Source organism: Bactrocera tryoni, chromosome 5 (assembly GCF_016617805.1).
Source record: "Bactrocera tryoni isolate S06 chromosome 5, CSIRO_BtryS06_freeze2, whole genome shotgun sequence".
Lineage (NCBI taxonomy): Eukaryota > Metazoa > Arthropoda > Insecta > Diptera > Tephritidae > Bactrocera > Bactrocera tryoni.
Genome location: NC_052503.1, coordinates 72,076,597 through 72,097,276, shown reverse-complemented (window position 1 = coordinate 72,097,276; position 20,680 = coordinate 72,076,597). Strand labels below are relative to the sequence as shown.

At 35.0% G+C, this 20,680-nt stretch overlaps 1 protein-coding gene across 5 annotated transcripts in view; it reads left to right on the top strand.

Moving 5' to 3' along the window:
* LOC120776642 (venom dipeptidyl peptidase 4) overlaps positions 1-19,728 on the top strand; it is a 144,259-nt gene extending 124,531 nt beyond the window's left edge. For 4 of the 5 annotated variants that reach the window (XM_040107472.1, XM_040107475.1, XM_040107470.1 and 1 more), the window contains 11 exons: positions 14,905-15,156; positions 15,223-15,300; positions 15,362-15,430; positions 15,496-16,146; positions 16,213-16,558; positions 16,630-16,743; positions 16,808-17,028; positions 17,098-17,267; positions 17,371-17,531; positions 17,601-17,806; positions 19,276-19,728. In XM_040107472.1, coding sequence (XP_039963406.1) covers positions 14,905-15,156; positions 15,223-15,300; positions 15,362-15,430; positions 15,496-16,146; positions 16,213-16,558; positions 16,630-16,743; positions 16,808-17,028; positions 17,098-17,267; positions 17,371-17,531; positions 17,601-17,806; positions 19,276-19,398 — 2,391 coding nt within the window. In that variant the 3' untranslated portion in view covers positions 19,399-19,728. The remainder of the gene's footprint in view (positions 1-14,904; positions 15,157-15,222; positions 15,301-15,361; positions 15,431-15,495; positions 16,147-16,212; positions 16,559-16,629; positions 16,744-16,807; positions 17,029-17,097; positions 17,268-17,370; positions 17,532-17,600; positions 17,807-19,275) is intronic. The other variant, XM_040107471.1, reaches the window with a different exon arrangement.
* The last annotated feature ends 952 nt before the right edge of the window (positions 19,729-20,680 follow it).

Sequence of the window (20,680 nt, the reverse complement as noted above, 5' to 3'; positions counted from 1 at the left end):
ATCTGAGCAGAATGTCCAAAAAAGTGGAATATATAAATGCGTCTATTTCACTCTGTCTCTCACTCTCATTTTCTCTCTTAAGCTATCTATCTTTCTCTATCCCTCTCCAAACTACCGAACTTAACACTCTGGCGGAATCTCATATATAGAAGAAAGTATGTCATACAATAAACAATATAATTCAAAGGCTTCACTGATTTAAGGTCTCTTATGACCCGAAAGTCAACATAACCTGTTAACTTAGGCTGCACCGAAGCTATAATACCCTTTACAGATTAAAGTTTCGAACAAAGAGCTTGATTGTGATAGATTAGTTTCGAAGACCTCATTTTGATCGTTCAGCAGCTATATGCAATAGTGGTCTAATATCGGCGGTTCCGACAACTGAGCAATTTCTTGGAGAGAAAAGGACGTGTGCAAACTTTCAGATCAATATCTCAAAGATTGAGGTGTTATTCTGATAAGATATACAGTTAGACGAACCAAAATACATATCTAAAACGACTCAGCTCGTCATGCTCATCATTAAAGTATATATTCTATAGGGTCTCCGACGTTTCCTTCTGTATGTTATAAACATAATGGCAATATTTAGAACCTCTTAACCTTTTCATATAGATATCCACTATTGCTTATTGGGTATACATTTACAACACAACCATTAGGCATACTACCTCCACTAAGTGACTCATCAAGTTGTGATGTTCGAATGTATGTACATACGCATGTGTCTGGTATATTGCAAAACGATTGACCGAAATTGTTTTGCATATTTTATGCAAAATAGCGGAAAGGATGAATGAAAAAGGGATATGTTGAATTGTTAGTGGTTATCGGTGCCACAGTGCGGTCAGACAGTTAATGGAAGACCGAAAAGCTATTTATCCATATATGCAGTTAGTTTTTTTTGGCTCTGCTCACAACGCATACGTTTTGCTTTTTGGGTAAAAATGATTTACTATGCAAGTGAATAACTTAAATCAGCAGAGGAGACAGCACAATCAGAGCAACGCAGATATTTTTTCTGTTTATAGTCAGTTAAGTTAATAGGCTTATGCAGTTAAATTTACATGAGCACGCACACGCCTTGCGGTAGTGGTGAGTAGTGATTTTGTGGCCTCTGAATGCCATGATTTACATGACAAAGCGCAGTGATTTATGTTTGTATGCGTTGGTTGGAATTGTAAATAACATTTGTCAAATATATTTAATAGAGGTTAGTTGAGAGGAAGCAATTTTTAAAGCAAAGGCAACCAAGCGAGAGAAATTTTATGCACACCGTAGGAAGGTGAATTACAAAAGAAATGGCATAAAAGCTGTCAGAATGCTATAAATAACTAAATTGTTTTTAGTATAGAAAATATGATGCTTAGATTTAGGGGTTAAAGATTGGGCAGGGCACTGGAGCGTGATTAGTTTATGCTACCAAAAAGTTTGTTGATTTAGGGAGGTTTCGGCCCAAAACCTGTTGCTATATCTTCTTAATACGCATACTTTATCCACAGCCGTGCTACTAGAATGAATTAGAAAGCATGAATATTGCAAAAATTATGAACTTTTGAAGATAAAAATCGATTTTTGTCTCTCTTTTTCTTACTAAAATATTTTTGAAGTGAATTAGCGCGCTTGACACCGCTCGACCAAACAGCCAATAACTTTCGTAATTTAAGAGATTTTAACTAGAAATTTTTAGAGCACATTCTTGAAATAAATATGCAAAAAAATAAAAAAAAATTATTTTTTGTATCTCACAAGGTACAAACCCACATTAAGAAATTATAACCACTTGTAAATTTCAAAATGTTTATTTAACAATTTTTCAAAATATCATTTTATAATTTTTTTTGATTTTATTTTTTATGGATATACATATTTATATTTTAAAATATTGTCGGAAATTGAACCGGCAAATGGTCTCGGAGATATGGCAGTATTTGTAAAAAATTTTAAACTTGGTTCAATCCGTTCATAAAATTTCAAACGTTTTTTTCTGGAAATGCTTTCAGAGTTGGTGAGCGAAACTTCTCCGAAATGGCTGAAATTGTTGAATTGAACTTTCCACAATACATCCTAAGACATATATTTTCGGCAACACGCGAAAAAATGAGATTTTTAAACTTTTCAGTCACCCGGCAGTGTAAATAATCTGACCAAAATCGACTTTTTTGGGCAGTGGCGAATTTTTCAGAAAGTCTGAGGTGTAAAAATCGACTATGTTAGAGAAGTGGCGAATTTTTCGGCAACCCTGAATAGCAAAAATCGATTTTTTTGGAAAGTGACGAAACTTTCAGACAGCCGCAAGTGTAAAAGTCGACTTTTTCTGAGAAGACGCCATTTTTTCAAAAACAAAAAATGCGACTAATTCTTCAAGCATTACCTGTACTCATCTATAATAGTAAAAGAAAATAGTTTTTGGATTCAAGTTATTTTTAAGCAGCAAAATCATCATAACTGCCAGATAATATTTCAGGGGTTCTTCGGGAAATTGGCTACGCAATAGAAATAATCAAAGAACTTTTCAAATAAACACTGCAAAGTACATTAAGCTCTGTAAATCAACACGAGTTTTATATTTTTTTAATAAAATGCTAAAAAAAACGATTCCCGAAGAAACATCATTTTTCCTAACTACAAGTGCATATAACCGCATAGGCATTGCAGGTGAAGCTACATAATTTAACAATATTAGCAAGAGTTACAGCTTTTCATTTGCACCAAAGAAGCCTTAAAATATCTATATACCTAATAAATATATATAAAGTATACAAAATCGCTTAAAAAAGCAGCCCTTACAAACTAACCACAAAACTATTTTTAAAAAATCGCTCTGTATATATAAACATCATTCTGCATTTATAAACCTTCAACTTTAAAACGCCTATGCAAGTGTATGTAAATATTAGAGCGGGCCGATTTTTTCTAATATAAAATCGAGCAAATACGTAGCTTATTGAACAACTTTGCCTAAGAGACTATGGATCTAAAACCAATTTCTAGCCAGCGATTTTTAATGCAAAGTTTAAAAACTCTGAATTGCATACGCGATTTTTTCGTTTTTTGTGTCACCCTGTTAATCGTCGCACTCTAAGCAGCATACCGCTAAACCAAAACAATGCACTATTATGTACATATATACACGCTGTGGCAACACGCCACCGACCACCAAACAGCCACTCGTGGCTAATTAATTTCAAATGTGCACATGGGGCGTATGAGTAATACGCCAAGCGCCTGCTTGGAGCAGCCAACTTCACTCAAGAAACATATACACTTATATGTACATACACATATACACAAGCATCTTGCAATATAAATATATACATATAGACACTTAAGTACGCACCGGCTGGTGGCAATAAAAAGCCAAAACAAGCAGTCATAATGCCGCACAAAGCGCAGACTAAAACAAAGGCAACATTAAGCGCGCATAATGCGCGGCAGAGCAAACATAAGCAAAGTGACAGTAGAAAGTTAAGAAAGTGGAGCAATAAGCCGCATAAAGTCTAGCATTGACTATGTTTGTATGGATTTATGAGACCAAAGCAATTGTCTGCTAGCATATATGTGTGTACGTGTTACTTGTGGACACAGTGTTGCCTTCTTAAGCACAATTGTTGCTTCTTATTGGCGATCACAACAAGGCGATTAAGCGACGCGCTTTATCTGACCCATGGCGCCATTTTCGTAACGATACTTGAGTTGGCGTGGCACGACGTTGGCATGTGTCGCATATGTGCGAGGTGACAGCAGTGCTGAGCAAACGGCAAAACATGTAGACATGGGGTGTTATATGTATATGCAAGAAAATATACTAAAAATTTGCTGCTCACATGCCACTACTTTTGCTCAGTGATAAATGCCAAAGATGTCCTTATTATTATCAGCTATTACAGTCAAACTAATATTTCATTTGTGTTTACAAAAAACAACCTTTTATCCAACCTCATAAACCCTTTTCTACATTTATGCTCTAAAAAATTGCCTCATTTGTCGCTTAATGCTCTGTATATTTGTAGAGTAGTCAGTATATACTCATTTGCTCAATATTTGCGAGCGTTGAGTAACAGCTGTACGCTGGAAATATGAAGACAAATTGACTACGCCATGAAAAATAATATATCAATGTTGCGGCCTAATTGCGCTGAGCATGCAGTGTGCCTAGCCAAACTGCTGCCAGGAAGGCAAGTGAACATTTTTAACAACCCTGACTGGTGGATAGTATGCTATAACTGCAAAAAGAGTACAAAGGGCGTTAGAGATTTTAAGTTCAGCTTACGACTTCACAGTACCTAGTATGGATCAAACACATCAAACCCAAACATTTTTTTTTAAAGAAATCAATATTAAACCATTGAGAGCAATGCTTTTAGGAGAATACTGTTGAAAAGAACCATCAGCCATTCGAAGATGGCATATCCTAATATAAAACTCTCGAACTGTCCAATAAAATGAGGGTGCGCACTACAAATTGGAAAGAAAGCATGGCCAGATGTCTCAAATATTACAGTTTGCTTACACATATTGAAAACAACAAAAAAAATTTACTGCTGAAGCACTGAAACATAAAATTGCATGGAAGAACTTAATTTTGATCGTTCATTATGTATGGCAGCTATATGATTTCGCGATCCGATCTGAAAATTTTTTTCAGAAGTCGCAGTGTTGCTTTAGAAAACAATCCATGCCAAGTTTCGTGAAGACATCTCGTCAAATAAAAAAGTTTTTCATAGAAGGATGTCAATTTGATCGTTCAGTTTGTATGACAGCTATATGCTATGGTGATCCGATCTGAACAATTTTTTCGAGGATTGTACCACTGGTTTGGATAATAAACTGTGCCAAATTTCGTGAAGATATCTCGTCAAATAAAAAAGCTTTCCATACAAGCACTTGATTCCGAACGTTCAGTTTGTATGGCAGCTATATGCTACAGTGGCCCAATATCGGCGGTTACGACAAATAATCAGCTTATTGGAGAGAAAACGAGATGTGGAAAATTCCAGATCGATATCTCGGAAACTAAGGGAAATTAAGGGACATATCTTGTTCAGGGTATAAAAACATTCTTACAAAACACATTTTGTTTGTGATACTTCTTTGCCGCTCTTGATAGTGAATGGCATACAAAATTGTCTTGAAATACAGCACATGCTTCAGTTAACATGTATATATGTATCTTCATCTCCGGCTATGTTTACATTAATTGCCATATTAATAAAGCAAAATGTAACAAATTGGTAGGCTGAGTCAAGGGAATTACTTAGAATAGCAAAATGTAACTAAAAGAAGGCTGTAAACGAGCATAAGCATGTAGCAGTTTAATATTTAAATATGTAAGCCTTAAAGTGGGTCGTTGGGAAGGATAAGAGCTTAGGCGAGTTTATAAGAAAATTTCAATTTGAAAAGTTGGTTGAGATAAAACTTAATTAGTCGATACAAAAATCAAATATTTTCTGAAAAATTTTTGTTATATTGATACTGAATGTATATTACATATTCAAATATTTTTATATATAATATAATATTTGTATATATATAGTATAATATTTCATTCCATAAAAATAAGCAAATATTGCCTTACCTTTGACACCCACCAAATATCGAAACAATGCTCAGCAAATTGTTGCCTACATTTCGGCGCAAGTTCATAGCCTGAAAAAAGATTGAGGCAAAGTTGAAAAAGGCTAACGGAACTTTTCAATAAAAATTTAATTAAAATTATTGCATTGAAAATAGTAATTGTAAGCTAATGGTATACGTTTAGGTACATAAAGTTTGTGAAAATTTACAACTACGAGCAAATAATTATTTTAAAAAGATATGACAAAATAAATCATTTTTTTATTTTTACTATCCCTTTTTTATCGTTCGCTTATTTACATATATTTGAAGAGTACACAAAATAAATTTGAAAAAAAATTTATAATTGTCTGTCTGGCGTAACTTGTGTGGTCTCCTTTTGATCTCCTTTTTCAAATTCCTATCATCGGGCATATTTAGGTCAGCCCATATTCTACAAAGAAGCTGATGCATGCTCCTTATCAGTTTTTTGCCGCCGTATTTGAATAGCTGGCCGGCAATCCATCGACCTCAGCCGCTTTGTTGTTCTTCAGACGGTTAATTGCTATTCAAACTTCTTCATGATCGGGCAATGGAAAGTATGCTTCATCGTCATCGATTGGGGAATCGGTTTCACAAACTCTTGGTTTTATGATTTCACTGCCATTCAGCGGGTTGGAGAAGTGTTTGCTCCATAATTTTAGTATGCTCTGGAAATCAGCGACTAGTTCAACTCTCTGGGTTCTACACAAGTCCATACATATACTCCAGTCTTGAAACCTTGCGGTAGTCGCCGCATCTTTTCGTAGAATTTTCGAGCATTACCCCTGTAGGCCAGCTTATCGAGCTCTTTGTACTCTTGCATTTCGGCCCCTATCTTTTTTTGTCTGCAAATGCGTCTCGCTTCCCACTTAAACTTTCGGTATCTATTATATCCAACAAGTATTGAAGTCGATTGTAACGCTGTGAGGCAGGCAGTCTCTTCACTGCAGCACAGAGGCAGGTGCGTATATTCGCTACAACAAGATAGTGGGTCGAGTCAATGCTAGGACCCCGGAGTATACGCACGTCTAAAACACTGCAGACATGTATTCCATCTATTACGAAATTGACCGATCTGGTTAGTGGCTTTTCGATCCGGAGATGGCCAGGTAGCTTGATGAATTTTGTTTTTCAGGCATTTAGCACTACAGATAACCGTACTTCGGGCCCCGACGAAGTCGATAATGTTGCTCAAATTCTTCAAGTACTATGTAATAATATGTAGTTTGAGAATTACTTAATTTCGCGGTAGTGCTTGCACTTTGCCACAAATTTTATATATATTTTTACACAGCGTCAGCATTTCCCAGGCGTATGTTCCTTCTCTTACATATGTTAGGCATACCTGTCTATTTGCATATGAATGCATGATGATTTAGTACTTCGTGGCATGTAAATGTGTGTAGAAATTCTACATATTCCTGCCAACTTCGCGTAATATATACACTTGCACCTACAACTATGTAACCAAACCGCTTTTAGTTATGCAAACTTATGTGGTATTTTATTTTTAACAACGGCATAAAAAAATGTCTCCAACTTCTGAAGTAACCGAAGTACCCATGTGACTGGCTCTTCACTATTTGCCGCAAAACTCGTGTTTTTCCGCCTTTCGTGGCAAGTTTACAAAGCGCTCCAGCCCGGTTGGCACGCAGCAGCTGTGGCGATTACTTTGTGTGCGGTACTTTTACAAATACTGATATGTTTTTATATCAATCTGTGAATGTATGTGTGCGAAATTTACATAGCAAATATGTCCTCCTTTGCACTATCTTCCTTGATTTTTTCTTTGTTTTGTTAGTGTGACAGTACGTTTGACAAAACCTACTGACTTGCTAATACCCTGTGGTGTATTACATAATATATGGTATATATCTCAAGTCTTTATAGTATACCCAGAAGCAAATACCAAAGACCCTTGAAGTATATATATATATCAGCATGACGAGCTGAGTCGATTTAGCAATGTCCATCGGTCTGTTCGTTTATCTATACGCGAACTGGTCCCTCAGTTTTCAAAATATCGATCCGAAATTTTGCACATACATACTTTTCTTCTCAAGGAGATGATCATTTGTACGAACCACCAATATCGGATCACTATAGCCTATAGCTGCCATACACACCGAACTACCGGAATCAAGCGCTTGCATGGAAAACTTTTTCATTTTACGAGATATATTCACGAAATTTAGCAGAGATCATTATCTGAGGCACTTCTACAATCTCCACAGAAATTGTTCATAACGGTCTACTATAGCATATAGCTACCATACAAACTGACCAATTCAACTCAAGTTCTCGTATGGAAAACTTTTTTATTCTACAAGATATCTTCATTGGTATATTTTATTATTCAAGGCATAACTATATTTTTTTAAGAAATTGTTGAAATCGGCCTACTATAGCATATAGCTGCCATACAAAGTGACCGATCGAAATAAAGAAAAAGTTATTTTTGTACCCTTTTATGTAATAAAAAATGCATGTGTTAAGGGTATTATGCTTCGTGTTATACACCTTCTTTGCTTTACTGTTGCTCTTCATAGTCTTTGCTTCATCCCACGCAATTTTGCTCACTGCTTATTCAATTTTCGTTTTGCCATAAAAAGGTGTCAGCGTACAATCCCATTCAGCTTTGCGGGTTTTCCTACATATAAGCTGACAAAATATACATACATATATGAATACAATATATACGCTTGAATTTGTGTATATACAGATGTATACATACATATACACACATGTGTATGCATTTTATGCTGAGATTTGTACATCTTGTCACAGTTTTGTGTCGAACAAATGCTATTTTGGGGTTTAACTGCTTGCGGCCAAATATATGTATGTATGTGTGTGTGGTATAAAATTTACACACGTGTTATAGTTTCTTTAGTTTGAAGTTTGTGATATTTTGCTTTCGCCTCCATTTGGCAGCGCACAATCTGATTTTGCACTTGTGAACCTTAAACAGGTAAACAAGATTAGATGGCTTACATTCAAATACTTGTCGACGTACTTGCTTATACAGATGTATACATATGTATATAAATAATACTTAATACATTATGTTGCTTGCAACGTCGGTTAGCTGCAGGATTTTATGGCAGAAAGTTGAGCAATATTTTAGTCGCCATCAACAGAAAGCCTCTATGAAGTAAACAAGCATATTTATGAAGTTCTAAACTGAACTAAACCCGCCTTTAAATTGTGATTGGAAAATATATTTTGAACCTAAATAAGGAGCTACTTTTGCAGTTGGCTTTAACCCGAATTTCCCCCAAACTGAACACATAACCTTCTTTCTGTATGATAAATATATGCTAAAATGTTTAGTAGTCGCTTGATAATAATTTCCTGAGGTTTGCCATCGCCTCCCTGCTTGGTTTGCTCACTAACTCCCAGAATCTCTCCCCAAACTGGGCACATAACCTCCTTCCCCTCACTCAACCTCTACTAAAATGTTTAGTTGTCCCTTAATAATAATTTTCTGGGAATTTGCCACCGCCTCTCTGCTTGGTTGGCTTACTAAAAGACCATAAAATCCTCCCGGTAAGATAAATGTATGTAAAATTTTTAGTAGTCCCTTCAATTAAGAATATCTCACTCAAATCTGTCATTCGCAGACGTGTTAATAATTAAGAAGAGAATTCAGATTAGAGAGCCAGGTATTGGAAGATTTTTCATGCTTTACCACAAACCTTTCATCATATTTCTCTTGTAAGTAGTTGGAGTTTCGAACTGTGGCTCATAAATATTTCAACAACTAATCTAAAAAGTAGTTAAAACCAGTAGCGGTTCAAAATTAGCGAGAGGGGAGGGAGTTCCCGGACTTCCTCCTGACATCTTTTTGTTATTAAGACCACTTAGCAAATTTTTCTGAACTTGCCCCTCCGTGGATACGCCACTGATAAAACGTGATCGTTTTTGCAATATGAATGCGCGATTTGAATATTCAGACAGCTAAGAAATAGATGTAGAAGATATTTCTTTCAACAATAATCACCGATTTTGACACTTAAAACACTCAATACCACCACCCCACCCCCTGTCGATCCGCCACTGATGAAAATTGTACAATTTAGCTTAATGAATACATGACTTAAATATTCAGAGTGCTATGAAATAGATGTGGAAGATATTTCTTTCAATAAAAATCTCTGATTTTGACACCCAAAACCCTCAATATCACAACCCCATCCTCCGTCGATCCGACACTGATGAAAATTTATTAATACTTAAATATTCAGAGAGCTAAGAAATAAATGTAGACGATAACACTTTCAACAATAATCTTTAATTTTGACACCCAAAACCTTTAGTAACATAAACCATACCCCCTGCATCCACCACTGATGAACTATTTGATAGATTTTTCGAAATAAACGAACAATTTGAACTTTTAGCAAGCCAAGACACAAATGTGGCAGATATTTCGTTCAATGCCTCTCTTCAAGTTCATTGATGCTTGATTTGTATACTAGAAAGTGAAAGATTTAGATGAGCTTTAAAAGTAGTATTATGTGGTAGACGTGTTAGCGGCCCCATTTCGTCCATACTACCACGTAGGGAATGGTCAGACAATCAGGGAATGGTCAGATAATCAGGGAATGATCAGATAATGTTGTCTACCAAATATGATTGAAATTGTTCTAGTAGGTCCAGAGATATGTGATCTCAACTTTGAACTAACGTTACCTAACCTACCAAACCAATTTTCATCACAAAATATACTAAGTATATACAATTTAATAGAAAACCAATTTTCTAACATAAACCAACAAGATTCCAAGACTAATAATACGCAATCATCTAGAAACAATCGCTTTAGTGTGTATGTACAAACTTTTATCAATTTACAAGAATACCAAAGCCAGCCGAGCATGTAAAGGTGCGGTTCGGTGATTATCCACCCAACGCTATTATGAAAGTTTACTCTCCATTAGGATCATATTTTCATATATTTTCTTATATTTTTTGTTTTTGTTGTCTAAAGCCAGCAGCGTACAGATTATGCGTACGTGAGCAGCATAAGCAACAAGCGTAGGAGATAGTTGGAAGAGCTGCCACACACACACACCCAGACACCCAAGCACAGCCACCACAAAGAAAAATAGACACGTCTGCCACAATGAAGTAAGAAAAGTATTTACTTAAGTAATAACAAATTCTAAGCAGACACTGGTTTAATGCCAACAAATTACTTATGTAAGAAACGAAAATAAAAGTCATTTAGCGCGGTTGGTAGGGCGCTACAGGCGGTTTGAGTGCTTTAACGGCTAAAAAATGCACGCCATACAAATTAGAAGTTATGCCGGCAACGGATTTGGTGATTATGCGCATTTTCAAACTAACAAGGAAGCGTGCATATAGAAACTTACTTTATATACTTTCACATATTTATCTTATATAATCAATTGCCAAACTTTTTTCACCACATTTTTAAACAACTTTTTATGATTTGCTGAAATTTATTGTGTACATTGAACTTTTTTTGTAAAGATTCATGAAAAACAAACCTTGATAGCAACACTTTACTGTGCACGTGACCTTCACTTGTAGAGAAAGAAATTCAATGCAAGATTTGAACAATTACCTACATCGATACGCGACCAGTTTTACGCTTGCGACAGCGCTTTATGATATATTTGGTAATTTTTTACACTCTTTTGTAAACAAATGCCAATTTTAGGCTATTCAGCGCACATTCAGCGTTTTTCGTGTATTGAATTTGAATTGTACAGACATCAGTTAAACGCAATTATGTAAATTTGTGTCACTTCAGTGTAATTCAGCTCAATTCAGCTAATATATTTTCAGTGTAAGTAAACAAAATAACAATGATATACATAAATTGAGCACAATTATATAAAATTGTGCCACTTTAATGTTATTCAGCTCAATTCAGCAAATATTTTTGAATATAAATGAAAAAAAAATAATATGTACTAGCTTTGAACACAAATGCTAAGAAATTAAATAAGCGGTTATTCAGCACCTCTTTTATTAAAAATTATTGAAAATAGTAAATTAATATACGCATAAATTAATTGATAAGCGTGCATCACCATGCCGGACTTTTAAGCCGTTTTGGCTTATAACGAATTATTCGGCTGTATATGTATATCTTATGCTAAGTAAGTGCTATCAACTGAAAATGCTTCAAAAACTTCGTATGAAGTTGTTGCCTAAGTTGTATGAAATTGCACTTAAGTCTCTGTTTGATTTCAATATGTATAGTTAAATGTAATAACATTAAAATATAAATCATAATAGGCTAATCAGCAATATGTTCAAAGAAAGTTAAAAATACTGTTAGAAGTTGTTCGGCACAATTCAGATTCTGATTTGAAAATTTAATTTGAGACTTTGAACGTATTTTTTCTTCCCGCTGATATGGAATTCAATTTAATTGAATTAAAATTCGTTCGAAAATTTTAAACTTTTTTAATGTTTATTAATTCAGCTAGCCAAAAATAGATTTTGGTCAATTTAAGCGGCATTCAGCACTGTTCAGCTCAATTCATCTGAATTCAGCACCATTCAGATCAGATTAATATACATTTTCTATATCTAAACCACTTTTCCTCGCTGGCAATATTAAACTCAGCGCAGTTGAAAATTCATGTGAAGAAAATTTATTTTTTTAGTTACATTCTGTGCTATTCAGCTAAATTCAACTGAATTCAGCACCATTCAGCTGAGCTTAATGTTCCTCCTCCTTATATAAACCGATTTTTTCGCTGGTAATATTAAATTCCGCGCAGTTGAAAACTCATTTGAACAAAACTTTATTTTTTTGTGCTATAAATTGTTGAAATTGAACATTTTGCTAAAGAAATAATATTCAGCATGATATAAACGTACATTTATACGAAATTGGAATTAAAAAATTCAATTCAGCGGAATCAATTTCAATTTGCGATGCACGTTTGAGTAATTGAAAGCAACGCTTGAAGATTTAATGGAAATAATTAACGAAACGGATATTCAGCTCAAATTCAGCTATCATTTTATGCATTCAGCTTATTGCGCTGAGCAATAAAGTGTATATTTAACGCGCTTTAATTGTATTCAGCGCCTCTTTGCCGCTACGGAGTTTCTCAACTTGCAAGCAGCGTGAATTTACAATTAAATTCACTTAAAACTAACAACTTTCACAGCAAAAAAAAAAAGCACATGCTTATCTCTGTACTTCGGGCTATGCACAAATTTACATGCAGCCGAACTGACAAGTTTGTCGCTTACATGAATTCATTGTCGATTACATAAATTTGCTTGCTTGCGGTCTTGTGGTCAGTGTTTGCCGCAAGTGATGCAATATGCAATTGCATATGCCACTTGAGTAGCGTAGCGCATGCATGCAAGTAACCAGATAATGACTTGGTACACACACTCACACACAAACAAAGGGCGAATACGCTGCAATTTATTTTTGTTTACACGCTCATTTATTTACAACTTGCCACTCACTTTCTCCAAGACTCAAGCGCATATAAATACACACGTGTGTGTGTTTGAATACCTTTCACATTGGTATCGATATCTTGGTATCTTGCATTCGCCACTCGCATGCCAACCAGTCACTCAACTTAATGCACTGCTCGGTTGCGCATGCGCAAACAATTCATTGACCGTCGTCGCCCAATGCAGCACTGCTACAAACACACAAACGCTTGTAGGCTATGCAAAGCAGCCAATTGGCCGTCATGCTAGCAAGCTGCCTGGTGGCACGCCACTTCAATGGCCACTGACATACATACTTAATTTTAGTATATTTTCACATAAATGTGTGTACTCGGTTGCATGCTTAAATTGCGGCTGTGAAGTAGCGTCGCGTACGTGCAACGAATGTCAATGTTGTTTGGCCTCTTCTTTGATCGAACGAGTCTACATTTTCGTGAAATTCATTTGTCACATTTCCGTTGTACTTTAGACATTGCTTCCGCAAAGCAGCAAAGCAAATAACGCGTAGCAATAAATATGCTATTTATATTATTGCAATGACTTAAGTGGCCCATTTATGGGTCGATTGAAGATCGTTTTAAAGTTTAACGGAAGATAAGCTATACTTATTCCCCTTCGATCATTCACAATGAAGCGTGAACCCATTCTGAATCATTATTATATATAATTCAACAGCAATCACTTTCTCTCAGCTTCTAGAAACCTAAGTGTTTAGTTTAGGTTAAGTGAGAGGTCGACCTTGACAGTGTTCTGACTTGGGCAGCTTAAAACGCCGGTTTTGGTTCCTAACATCTCCTATTAATGGAACATAATAGCATTGACAGACGGCAGCGTTAAACCAGATTAATTGCATTTTTCGGGATTAATTCAGGAGTTACCACAGCTAACTCCGTTGCTGAATCCAAAAATAACTCTGAAAATTTTAGGGAGTTTGTGAGATTTTCGTTGGCAACATTGTTAAAAATGGCCAATTTTCATCTATTGTGAATGAAATACAAGCAACCCTGACAGCTGTTTATCAAATTCTCAATATAATATCAATAAAACTTCTATGTTATGATGCAGTTTTAAAAATAATGTGTTGATATGCTTTTGTAATAAAGAATCGTTTGGTAAAATTGGTCGGCTAACAACCGTAATGTTTATCTTCTATCAATTTTCATTGAAAATATTATAAAAAGGACAATGAGCTGTTTATGAGAGTTTCAAACTCGCATAGCTGCCGTCTGTCACCTACAAATTTGGATCTGATTAAGTGCGCAGTTAATCCAGATTAACGCTGCCGTCTGTCAAGGCTATAAGGCTCTTATAAATGGACAAAGCTTTTTGAGCCTATCACAAATCTGTTGAAACTCTTAATTTAAGTTTAGGCTCGCCAGAGTCGTCCATTAGTCTAGTGTAAGAACGCAATACGCTAATGGAGATCCAATTCGGCCCATTCTAATGTGAGCGTGGCAAGGATGTCCCCTCTGGCTTGCTTCTCGAAATTACAGTAGCAGTACAACAGAGTTTCGAATTTCGAAGAACATTCTGAAATAGGTGAAATTTCGATTTGATCTGTATAGTGTTTCCACATTGGAACTTGTAATGACATAAAAGACATATGATGAAAGAAACTATATATCGAAACAAAAACTGCCATTGACTCTGAGAGACCTTGAGGCTATTAATTGAAATCGAATTGTACAAGTAAATAAAGTAATTTTTACTGTAGCAACCAAAAATTGAATGCTTTCTTCATTACTAAACTGAATTCCAATCGTCGTATCTACCTCAAAAAACAAAAAAAAAAAACATGCTAAACACACACTAAGTCTCTGCTTTTTTCGATATTTACAGAATCTGGGCTACTCTCCGATGAAAATACGCAAATTGCGCATCATACTTGGCACCATCGCGGCGCTCGTCATTATCGCCCTACTCGCTGTGGCTTTAACGTTCATCATCAAAGCTGGGGATGATGATGATGTGACACCACAGGAAAATGATAATGGCCTACATTTGGATGAGGTCATTACGGGGGCATTATCAGCGCATCGCTTCAATGGTACATGGACGCCGCAATCGCGTATACTCTTCCGAGAAAACAATGTAAGCTATTTAATTTATATATATGTGCTACTAGAGCGATGAAAGTAAGCCAAAATGCTACTAAAGAATCCACTTCAATTGCAGTCGATTGTCGAGTACGATGTGAAGACGAAAAAGAAACGAGTGCTGCTGTATGATGAGCACGTAAGTGGCGTATAGTTTAGGAAATATTGTTATATATAAAACTGTTGATATAATTTCACAGCGTCAGTACTCGCTCTTTGAGATGTCCGCCGATCGTGAGCTGCTATTGTTGGCCAAAAATTTGTCCAAAGTAAGTTTTGATGCATGCCACAAATATTTCAGTCTGCCACACAACCTTTCTTGTCCATCTTGCAGTACTTCCGTCACAGCTTCTTTGCGCAGTACGACATTTACAACATCACATCCGGTCAAATACTGCCGCTGATGATCAATGGCGTGCAACAGCTGTTGCTCTTTGCGCAGTGGGCGCCCGTCGGCAACGGGCTGATTATCAATTTCGAACGTAATCTTTACTATAAGCCAACGGCCTATGCGGAAGCAATTCCGCTGACAAGTGACGAGAGTATCGCCATCTTGAATGGCATACCCGATTGGGTGTATGAAGAGGAGGTGTTTAGCACAAACATCGCCACCTGGTTCAATCCGACTGGCACACATATCGCATTCATCAAATTCGACGACTCACCAACACACGCCATCAATTTGCCCATCTACGGTGAGGCGAACGAACCACGCTTTCAATATCCACTCACCAAATTTATACCGTATCCGAAGGCGGGCTCCTCGAATCCGCGTGTCAGTCTCTATACGGCCGATTTGGCGCGCGCGGCTAAAGGTTTAGAGTTTCTCACGCAGATTCCGGTGCCCAGCTCGCTAAACACCGAGACCGACTATATCATCTCAGCGGTCGAATGGTTAGATAGTGAACGTGTACTCTCCGTATGGATGAATCGCATACAAAATCTGGCATATCTGCAGGTGTTTGATGGTGTGCGTCGACTAGAGGTGCGTAAGAGCTGAAGCTCATATACTTATATACGTATACTAGCTAAAATTCCGACTTCTTTGCAGATCTATAATATTGAGTCGAAGACTGGTTGGGTGAATTTGTTTACGCCACCCTTCAAGAACCGCGACGGTTCACGCATAGCCTTAGTACTGCCACAGCTACAGGACGATCAGACTTACTATCGTCAAATCTGCACACTTTCGACGAAAACGGCAGGTGGCGCTGTAGAAACACTAACAAAAGGTAAGTTTGTTGTGGAAGGTATACTACATTGGGATGCGGCTAGCGATGTCATATTCTATATGGCTAATACCGAGCAACAATCCCAAGTGGCGCATGTGTATGCGATCAAAGCAGAGACGGGACGTACACCACAGTGCCTCACATGTGGGCTGCATGTATCGGGCGGTGAGTTAAACATTGAAAGAATGTCCGAATGTCCACCAACTGTCTTAATTGTTCTAACTTTATTTCGACAGACGTGCAGCAAACATACTATGAGGTTTCGTTCAGTCACGAACGCCAAATTGTGATCACTTCGGATGGTCCCGGCATACCGATGACTGTGTTATATGAATGGAACTGGGAAAATGGTGAGTTCATATCATTTTAAAATGTACACAGCAAGCATTATTTAACTTTTCTAACAACACACAGATCAAGTGGTGCTTAAGAAGGTCATTGATTGGGAATTGAATACCGAACTACGTGCGAAACTGAAACTGAAAGCTATGCCCACCTATGAAATACATACCTTCCCTATAGCGGGAAACTTTACTGCCAAAGTGTTGCTACAATTGCCACCCAATCTCGATCGTAGTGGCAACACTAAATATCCACTACTAGTGGACGTCTATGGTGGACCCGACTCTACCTCGGTATGCACATGAATCTTGCTGATTTTTGTAATTTTTGTAATCTTTGTTGCTTTCGCGTTACAATTTCAGGTGCTTGATCGTTGGATGATTGACTGGGGCACCTACCTCTCATCAAACCAGTCTGTGATTTATGCCAAGATTGATGGACGCGGTTCCGGCTCACGTGGTGATAAACTATTGCATTCGGTGTATTTAAAATTGGGCACTGTAGAGATCACCGATCAAGTTGATGTAACCAGGTGGGCAAAAATCTGTTTATACGAGCGTGTGTGTACTCCTTTATCTGTGTATATATGTATGTATACATTTCTTCTTCTTCTTTTTTTTTATATCACCAACCAGACAACTGCAGCAGAAATTTTCATTTATCGATGCCAATCACACAGGCATCTGGGGTTGGAGTTATGGCGGCTATGCGGCCGCCATGGCTCTGGCCAATGACGAAAGTCAAGTGTTCCGTTGTGCCGCTTCTGTGGCACCAGTAACCGATTGGGCTTACTATGGTGAGTTTTGGTTGGCTATAAACGTGTTTTTTGTTTCTTATAAAACTTTGTCTTTGCATGTCTTTGAAGACTCCATTTACACTGAACGCTACATGAGTCTGCCAAAATTGAACGAAGCTGGTTACGCGAATTCTCAACTCACCACACGCGCACAGCGTTTGCGCGGCAAGAAATTCATGCTGATCCACGGCACTCTCGACGACAACGTGCACTACCAACAGGCTATGGTTTTAGCGAAGAATCTGGAGAGATTGGATATTCTGTTCAAGCAAATTGTAAGTATTGTACCAAATTTTTAAATTTTTTGAAAATTCTTTTGTGTGGTATAAGAAATCATAAGTATCGGAGAAGCTAATAACTAATAATCGTAAAGGTTTGGGATTCTAAAAAATCATACTCGTTATCGTTTTTGAGAAAATTTTAGGTTTTTTTAAATATTTTTTTCAATTAATCTCTACAAAATTTTAAAGATGCAGGAACTCAAGAATTGAATTTTCATTTCGAAAATTTCTGACTTTCTCAAAAAATTTTGAAAACCTTTTTTTATTTAAATAAAAAATGAAAAAAATTTTAAATTTCTATGAATTCCAAACTAATTTTTTAACAGTATGTAAAAAATATTTGGAAATTATTGAGAATTCAAAAAAATTTCAGTTCGTATTAAAAAAAAACTTTTAGATTTGTAATAAAAAGTTTCGAAAATTTCCAAATAAATTTCAAGTTTTTTTTTATATAAAAAGAGTTTTGAAAATTTTCAAAAATTCCAAATAAATTCTAAGTTTTAAAAAACAAAAAATTGAAAAATGTTTTGGAAATTATTAAGAACCCCGAACTAGCTTTTATGCTTACATAAACAAATTTGAAAAAGTTTTGAAAATATGAATTTTTAAGTATATAAAACACAAATTTTAAAAGTTTTGAAAATTATTAAGAATTGAAAATTAATTTTTAATTTTTTTTTAATTGAAAAAAGCTTTGAAAATTATTAGGAATTTCGAAATTAAATTTTCAGTTTTATTTTTTAACTGAAAGAAGTTTGAAGGTTATAAAGAATTCAAAATTAATGTTTGTAACATAATAAAAATAATTTAAAAAAGTTCTCAAAACTGTTATAAATTTCAAACAAGCATTTTGTTTTATATAAAAAATTTAAAAGAGTTTTTAATTTTTTTAAGTAATTTAAATTAATTAATTTTTTTATCCAAAATAATTTCTTATTCAAAAATTTAAAAATATTTAACTAAAAAAAGGTTGAAGGTTATAAAGAATTCAAAATTAATTTTTGTAACATAATAAATATAATTTAAAAAAAGTTCTGAAAACTGTTATAAATTTCAAACAAACATTTTGTTTTATATAAAAAAATTTAAAAGAGTTTTGAAAATGTTTAAGTACATTAAATTAATTAATATTTTTATCCAAAATTCATTTTTATTCAAAAATTTTAAATTATTCAAAAATTTTAAGAAAAATTTATTTTCTGAATGAAAATTAAAAATAAAAATTAATTTTGGAGTTTATAAGCTAAACTCGAAAAGTTTTTGAACATTTTTATAAATCTGAACTTATTTTGTAAGTCTAAGAAAAAAACTGAAACAAATTTATTTTTTGTTGAAGAAAAAGTTTTGAAAATTTTTATAATTCCAAATTAATTTCATAAAAAAATATTAATAATTTTTGAAAGTGAGTTATATTTCCGAAATTCATCTCTATCAACCGTCATTCTTCCCACCTCTTCTTACAGAGCTACACCGACGAAGACCACAGCTTGGCCTCGGTGCGCCCGCATTTATATCACTCGTTGGATCGTTTCTTCGGCGACTGCTTCGGCAACAAGCGCATGATGTCGCGCTGGAATGGCAAATGATTGTATCGTCATAACAGCAACAACAACAGCAAGAGAACGAACAAACAAGGTATATAGCGAAGGCAAAAAGCACGAAAAGAAAAGAAGACAGAAAGCTAATATCGGAGTCAGAAAGATGACTCAACCACAGACAATATCGGTGTGAATTAAAATTGAAATTAATAATAATTAGGAAAAAAACAGAAACAACAAATAACTAGCGGGTGAGAAACACGCGCAAGTGAAAGCACACCAATAAGTGAAAAAATATTCGCAATTCAAAAAATGAAGCATATGCGTAGGCGAACGAATTTTTGTACTTAATAAACAAATGTAAGTGTAAGCAATTTTTTTTTAGTAGTTTTAATTTGAAAATATATAAATACATACATACATACATGCATACGTATATACATACATACATAGAAGAGCTGAGATAGCATTTAACTACTACTAGTGTCTCAAATTAACGCAAACAAACAACAAAATTAGAGCGCATTAACATGACTATTTACGCAAAATACATACATAGTTACAAATACGCACACATACATATGTGGCGATGAGGTTTAAAGTAGACAAATTTTATTAGCATTTAATAAAATTATTATAAATAGATTTAAGGGAAGGAAAGCAAAACCAAGAAGAAAAAACAGAAAAATAGAATTAAGGAAAGCAAAAATATTAAAAAAAAAATCAGACAAAGAAACTTAGTTTCACACACATAGCGTTATGAAAAGAACATTTTAACGTAAACACACAAAGGAAGGGCGATGAAAGTTATTTTTTTGAATTTTTCCAAAACAAAATTTATGTTTTATACACATACATACATACATGCAGACATATGTACGCAGACATATATATGCAAGGCTTGTAGTTGTAGTTGGTAGAAATTAAAAATTTTTTTGTTTTAATTTTTATTAATATTTCGTTAAATTTTTTAAGATAATTTTTAAAATTGTTTTAAAATTTCGTAGTTATTTTCGTTACTTATATAAAATTTTGTCTTCCGTTAGTGTCAGTTACAATTTTACATGTTTTCATAGGTTTATTTATCGATACAGCAGCACACACATTTATATGAAAGCACACATTTTAAAACAAAAACTTTTGTGAAAAAATAACAAAGTTTTGTGAAAAAGCTACAAATTTCGTTTAAAAAACGCACACACTTTAAAAAACATTTCACACTTTTAAACCTTTTTTTTTTTAATAGCAAATTTTTGTTTAAAAAACACACACACTTTTAAACAAATTTTTTTGTGAAAATTACAAATTTTTGTTTACAAGAAGGCACACC